Raw genomic sequence first — 6,726 nt, forward strand, 5'->3', positions numbered from 1 at the left:
CTGTGGGCTTGGTGTCATCATCAAAATCAACTTTCTTGAAGAAGTAAGTCCAGCAACTGCTCCTTTTGTCAACGTCTTGTGCTCAAGACGAAGGCACATTGTCGTTCATGGATGAAGGATTTGGTCCTTATTCTTTCGTTTGCGTCTCCCATGATTGCTTCTATCAGATAATTTTGTATCATATATCATATAAGTATTATGTTTAGTAACGGATCTAACACAAATTTTAAGCTGCAAAAGGGTGATGAGATAATGCTAGATATTTAAAAAATGCTTTTAAAACCAGTGGAGGTCAAAGACCAAATACATAATTGGATTAAAACAAACATACATACAAACGACTCAGAAGGTTACTGTGTGATAATAATAAAGTATCGCCACAGTATAGTGCTTGGTGTCATCTAAAACATTGGTGCTACTACAAACTCTGCAACGTTAAAAACAGGACTAGACCAGAACACAGCCTTCCATTACAGTAACAGCCTTTCCACGCAAAATCACTCTTTGGTTCTGTTCATCAAGATGACCATTGAGAACTCCCCCTCTAGCTGATGCCTGCACGAATGTAATCTGCATGTTGTTAGTATGACGGTAACAATGACAAAGATAATCATTAGTCACAATATGCAATCTGCATGTTAGTATGACAGTAACAACAGACAAAGATAATCATTAGTCACAATGTGGCGAAGAAGACTACCTGGTAAGCATTGAAATCATACTTCCCTAGCTTCTTGCTCCAGTAGGGTGCTAATGCACAATGAGCACCCCCACAAACAGGATCCTGAATGGAAATATTATAGTTATTTGATATTATGTCTTTAATTCTACTTTCATATATTGAGCTGGAATGTACGATTGGTCTTGCTTTCCATTGTATCCTTCGCTTTATTCTAAATGATCCAACAATGGACATGGTAAATATAGGTAGTAAAAGAATATTATGTGTCTTCAATTAAAGATTTTTTTTCTAATATAATTGAAAACATTGAACTGGTTGCTGTAACTAGTAAAACTTGACCACCAGCTATAAAAGCTGAGCGTTGTAAGGTAAAACAAACGAAAGGAAAGAAGAGAAGTGGCATTAATAAAAGGATTTTGCAGTTCCAAAATTGCATCCAGAATGATGAATTCATAACCAATTTGAACCACCCATGCTTGGACCCCAAGGCAATTTTGGATGAACATCATAGACTAAATTGTCAACCACTTCTTATAAATATAAATTCTCAGCCTCTAACCTCATTGACTCCATATTTTGCGCAGAAGAATCTACTACAGAAGTCAAATCCTGAGCCGGGAGGAGCAATCGCGGAAACAATTATCCCCCTTCCAGGACATTTAACTATTGCATCAAGTTGCGGCTGTAGTTCTTCGACAGCTCTTCCAGATTCGACCACAACCTAGGAAAATTTGCAACTTTCATAATGTTCAATGCACACAAATTTCTTAAAACGTATTTGCTATTTTGCAGGTAAAAGTGGAAGTTACATACTTACAAGAGATACATACTGTTCTTATTTCAATAATCAAGCTGGTTAACAAACATGGAGATTCATCCAAAAATAAGATCAATGAAAGATAATAACAATAACAATAACAGAAACCCAAAGAGAACAGACAGGAATTATTACAAATAAGTCATCTCCATCTTGTGTCTTCTTTAGATCAATTATGGAAGCACCATTCAATGCAGCAGAAATTTGGGAAGTCTCCTCAGAGTTGAATTCTATAACAGGATCAACAGGGAAATTCACTTCAATATAAAACCCATCCTTAGCTTCACCCTTTTGCAAATCTAAGTCCCGGGTGATATTGATCGCTGGGATCTTTTTTGCAGTCAATACGCCAGAAAGCGTCACAAATTCAATAACATCAGTATCCACCAAACCAGATGAAAACAGAGTGTGAGCTGAAGCTAAGGTGGCGTGGCCACAGAGCTCTATCTGCAAAAGGGTACATGAATAAGATAAAATAATTCTTAAAAAATCATAAATTTTTTATTATATCCATTCCGGTGAAGCCGGTAAATTTACCTCAGTAACAGGAGTGAACCATCGGAGGTGAAAACGAGGATTGCTAGAGGTTCCATGGAGCGAGTTAAGGTTGTGATGGGACTCGGTGATGCGAGTTACGTAAGCTGTGACAGATAAATTAAACTCAGCTGCCACTGCTTGAAACCACTCTTTATCCCTCTCCTCTTCTAAGAGACACACTGCTGCAGGGTTTCCTTTGAACACTGACTCAGTAAACGCGTCAACCTGGTTATCGACTCGAACTCAGCTCACTATGATTCATATTAAGGATGTAATGAGAAAGGGGAAAACTGAATTGGGAGAGACACATACCAGAGTGTATTTCACAGGTTTCTTTGCCATTGACGACTGATTTTTTCAGTGCTCAAACTCATCAAAGTTCAAACCAATGAAACGTGTTTCATTTGGATTTCTCGCTTTGTAAAATCTTCAATTTTTTAACTGGTCACTTTAGTCAATCCATAAATAATGTAACCATAGATTTTGTTACCGTGCTAAATCGTAATTTTATAAAGATTTCTAATAACACCTAATTTCACTTTTAAATTAATTTATTTTCTAGTCAAAGAATTGTTAAGTATTCAGTTTTATTATCTTTGATAAGATTATAAAATGGGTGAACGAAAAGAAAATGTCAATTAATCACACCAGCAATATACAAGTAACCAACTCAAACAGCAATCACCTGTAAAAAGTAATACACTGTGTTAAAAAGTTGAAATTTAATAAATTTAAATTATTTTCTAAAAATATTTTTAAAATAAAATAATTTAAAAGAGATTAATTTAAATTGAATTTATTATAAATGTTTTAGAAATTGTTGTAAAAACATAACAAATACAACATGTGAGTAATTACTTGCTACGTGAAAACGGATTTACTCACATGCAACATATCTTTCAGCAGCAGCAATTGACGTAGTCAATAAAAGTTGCCATGGATAGTTATCCAACCATGTTTTTCAATTACAAATTGAGTCTTGTACGAAAACCAATTCATGTGTAGAATTGTCATATTCAGCAGTAATAAACGACCATAGTTCTTGCTTAAAAAAATAAAAATACATTTCACATCTCTCCCAACCTTTTTTAAATTGCAATTTACGATCCCAAACCGTTTAACTATTTTAAATGTAGATTAAAAATAGTAATAATTATTATTATTATATGTACAATTATTAAAATAGTTTTACTCTTTCGATAAACACATTATATTTATTTCACTTATAATTTATACGTTACCAACTGAGAAAATGAATTATTCAGGACCAATTACAAATGTTAAATAGATCATTTCAGTTAGAGGCACTATATACTACTTCTGTAATTAATTTTAAAAAGATTCTCAGTTGTTTTAATTTATTTTTTACACTTGATTTTATAAACTTATTATCATTTTAAAATTATCTTTTCATTTTTATCTCTAAACTGAATATCAATAATTTTTAAAGGATTTGTATATTTAAAATAGTATTTAATACGAATTTTAATTATACAAAAAAATAAGTATTATCCTCCTTCGTACAATTTCTAAATGAAAAATGTTCTTACACGAAAACTAATTCATACGTAGAACTTTCATAGTCAATAAAAATGGGTAATGCAAATTCTTTGACAAAATAGTTCCTTCAAATAAACTAATCTTTAAAAGAGTCAATGATCAAACTTAGATTTTACTCTTTTCAATGAATGTCAAGATAAGATACTTTTCTGACGAGAAAGTAATACAACAATTAAGTTATCATTTCCATCCTGTTGTTAAACCACTCAGAATTTGGACCCTGATTCATATCCACATAATAATAATCCAAACTTAAAATATGATATTTGTTGAAATCAGAATGATGAGCTACAACAATGAAAACCAACAATCAACAACTTGCGTTGATCGATGGGATCAGCCAATCAAAGTACAGGTGATGTCAGCAATTTACAATGATATTCTAAAGAAATACTAAATATTCTACATTGTTCATTCTGGTACAACACTATGTGATTCACCCTTTATTGTATGGACCACCACACTCTGCCTCAAGAAACTACCAACTTCCTTCCTTGGACATCTTCAGAAAATGGGACAGAGTGATATTTGGGAGCACAGGAGAACCCTTTTTCTTCTTCTTTATCTTTGTAATCTTCGAACACTTGTAATCTGTCACTGTATCCGATGCCAGATTGTAGAACTGTTCACAGAATATTTCACCAAATTAAATTAAATTTCGTCCAAATTAAGTGCACTCCCTCAAACAAAAGTCTTGGTTTGTTTAACATATCCTATGAAAAATGTTATCTGATTTTTGGTTTGTAAATCATTTTTTGTTGTCCACGTAAAAAAAAAATCTGACATTTGGGGTAACATTCAAAACAAAAACATTTTCCAGGTTACAGCTCTTTGATGATTTCTTTACCTGAACAAAATGTTGTTATTTGTATTTGCAGTATTTCTCAAATCTTAATTTTCTGTGCATGAATAAAGATAATATAATAGAGTGTTTAGCTGTCACCATTAACAAATGGAGCAGCATATTACCTCACAAACTCCATGCAGAAGCAATCTATGGAAAGGATCCTGAATTTGCAATTCAAGAACATCTCCATCTGTGCTTGCTGTTATGAATGTCCGTAAACATTCCTAAAGCAAAAGGTTCCATACATGCCAAAATGCATATTTGTAATTAGTTCAAGCAAATGAAAAAATTAAGCACCAATATTGGCCCCTTTTCTGCACAACATAATGATTTGGTGATGCAGAGGGGTAAAATATCAATCATGAATAAGATTTATACCTCATAATTGTCGATGAGCTCAGAAAGAGAACTGCGGCGAAGTGCATCTCTTGTTCTACAGTCGATTCTATGCCAACCATTCAACACCGCCATCTTGTCAGCATCAATGTGACCTTTCCTTTTTTCCATGGAGTTCTCCATGGAACTAATTATATTAACCTGCCAAAGCAAACAAAATCTATCATGAGATACTTGCGAGTTGTCACCACAGCAAGTGAAGATATATGTTTGTTCAATTGCAGGTTCACCAAAATGCTTTCTTAAACAGTAAAAAATTACAAAGATGGAGTCTACAAAAGAGAGAAGTTAAAAATATAACTATATAACCTCTTTATCCATGTCTATATTCCTGAATCGGTCCCATTCCTCTATGTTAGTCATGGAAAATGTAGAAGGCGGAACTTCATCACCTGTAAAATGAATCCAATCACCTTTAACATACACAAAATTATATAGATTTCATTACAGAAAGTTCAAAGTCACTTCACTTCAACGTGTTCTATATAGATTTGATGTAATAAATTGTTTGCTAAAAAAGAAAACCATGTAATTTAGTAAGATATCTTGCATTCTGTGGAAGAGTTCAATTCTTGTTGGTCTAAATGCAATATTGCCTTATCAAGAAAAGAAACAAGGCAGCTATGAATAACACATACAGCAGATGAGTCAGATAAATACCCCATGGTGGTGGGGCAAATAAGCCTCTAATCTCATCTGCATTTAAACGCGGTACTAGTTCCATCAAGAGACGGTCATTTAACCACCTACGGGACCTTCGATTTGTGACCTAAACAGGTAACACAAGTATCAATAACATAATATAGTGAAATCAAAAAACTAATATCTTGTGATTGTTATCACTCAGAGAAGCTAAATATATGAACTCACAACAATTAGCAAAGATCAGCCCCATACAATGTAGAGAAAAAACTTTAACATTAACCTAAATGCTGTAAAAATTCTAAAACGAGAGATCCACGAAACAATAACTCATATTCCATACAAACAATAGCTCACGTTCGACTAGTCAATGATTCCTTATGCACCCTTTTAAAATACAATAATAGACAAATTATTAAACCGTCTTGACTTTAAACATTCAAAAAGACAACATTTGTGATTAGAGTTGTTAATTTAAATTTTTGTCCTCCAAACAAGAACCACCCAGTCATAAAACACCGTGCCACTTAATGAAAATAACAATAGCTCACTGGTTTCATAATGCGATTACCAAATGTATTAAATTAAATGTTTTGCAAGTCCATATACAAAAAGAAGACAGATATTTATAGCCAAGAATCAAAAGAAAGTGATAACATTAATCAGTTTCTCAAAAACAGCCATTACATTTCCATATCAAATAGAAGATAAACACCAATAGTTACTGAAAACACAGTATACACATAATTATGAACATACACAGAATACCAACCTTTCCAGTTAAGCTCTCAAGGAACTCTATCTTCTTTTCGATGGACATGCCACTGGATTTCAACCCATCTAATCATTTCCAACAAAATTACTAATTAATTTAAGAATACGATAAACATCGATCTGGCCACGCAAGATTCAATCATTGAAATTCAATAAGCTCAAATTTTGAAAAATAAAAAAGAATGCGTTTTTTATTTCCTAGAAAATAAAAGAGTTACCTTTGGGAGGGTCGCTGAAAGAGGATAAAAGAAGATGGTCTAGTTCTCTGTGAAGAACCATGATTAGTTGACAATGGTAGAAGCAAGCCGATCTAGGAAATGGGATCGAAGAGAAAGATTGAAAAGAAAGGGATTTAGAATAGATAGAAGACAATCAGAGATTCACAAATGCAAAGCTGGGAGATAATATAGTTGGAGAAGACGAAGGAATATTCTTGTGTTTATTGGATTCTCATATTTTATGCCTCACATG

The 6,726-nt window shown here is 33.2% G+C and overlaps 2 protein-coding genes across 4 annotated transcripts; both read right to left on the reverse strand.

The window, feature by feature from the left end:
* Nucleotides 1–260: 260 nt before the first annotated feature.
* LOC114191594 (uncharacterized) lies at nucleotides 261–2,502 on the reverse strand. 3 transcript variants are annotated; one of them, XM_028080861.2, is made up of 6 exons: nucleotides 2,349–2,502; nucleotides 2,037–2,261; nucleotides 1,635–1,946; nucleotides 1,242–1,403; nucleotides 701–784; nucleotides 261–555 (listed from the first exon to the last, which is right to left on the reverse strand). In XM_028080861.2, exons 1-6 carry the CDS (start codon nucleotides 2,376–2,378, stop codon nucleotides 448–450), a joined length of 921 nt encoding a protein of 306 aa, XP_027936662.2. In that variant the 5' UTR covers nucleotides 2,379–2,502; the 3' UTR covers nucleotides 261–447. The 3 variants fall into 3 exon arrangements, with proteins under 3 accessions (XP_027936662.2, XP_027936661.2, XP_027936663.2); XM_028080860.2 differs by having other exon boundaries at nucleotides 261–570; XM_028080862.2 differs by lacking the exon at nucleotides 261–555 and having other exon boundaries at nucleotides 774–893.
* A 1,333-nt stretch (nucleotides 2,503–3,835) lies between these two features.
* On the reverse strand, nucleotides 3,836–6,726 carry LOC114191595 (R3H domain protein). The gene is made up of 7 exons (XM_028080864.2): nucleotides 6,474–6,726; nucleotides 6,254–6,321; nucleotides 5,500–5,608; nucleotides 5,149–5,231; nucleotides 4,822–4,980; nucleotides 4,566–4,667; nucleotides 3,836–4,218 (listed from the first exon to the last, which is right to left on the reverse strand). Exons 1-7 carry the CDS (start codon nucleotides 6,532–6,534, stop codon nucleotides 4,075–4,077), a joined length of 726 nt encoding a protein of 241 aa, XP_027936665.1. The 5' UTR covers nucleotides 6,535–6,726; the 3' UTR covers nucleotides 3,836–4,074.

The sequence above is a fragment of the Vigna unguiculata genome, chromosome 7 (genome assembly GCF_037176805.1).
Source record: "Vigna unguiculata cultivar grain cowpea cultivar isolate G323 ecotype 2 chromosome 7, ASM3717680v1, whole genome shotgun sequence".
In the NCBI taxonomy this organism is placed as follows: Eukaryota; Viridiplantae; Streptophyta; class Magnoliopsida; order Fabales; family Fabaceae; genus Vigna; species Vigna unguiculata.

Bases quoted from the DNA above. Each gene is read 5' to 3' on its own strand.
- LOC114191594 (XM_028080860.2), bottom strand. From the start codon at position 2,378: ATGGCAAAGAAACCTGTGAAATACACTCTG. The intron at 2,262-2,348 runs GTATGTGTCTCT...GTCGATAACCAG, and splicing joins AACCTGTGAAATACACTCTG to GTTGACGCGTTTACTGAGTC. The intron at 785-1,241 runs GTTAGAGGCTGA...ATTTCCATTCAG, and splicing joins CAAAATATGGAGTCAATGAG to GATCCTGTTTGTGGGGGTGC.
- LOC114191595 (XM_028080864.2), bottom strand. From the start codon at position 6,534: ATGGTTCTTCACAGAGAACTAGACCATCTTCTTTTATCCTCTTTCAGC. The intron at 5,609-6,253 runs GTTGGTATTCTG...TTACCTGTTTAG, and splicing joins TTGAGAGCTTAACTGGAAAG to GTCACAAATCGAAGGTCCCG. The intron at 4,668-4,821 runs GTATAAATCTTA...CTTTTGCTTTAG, and splicing joins AGCTCATCGACAATTATGAG to GAATGTTTACGGACATTCAT.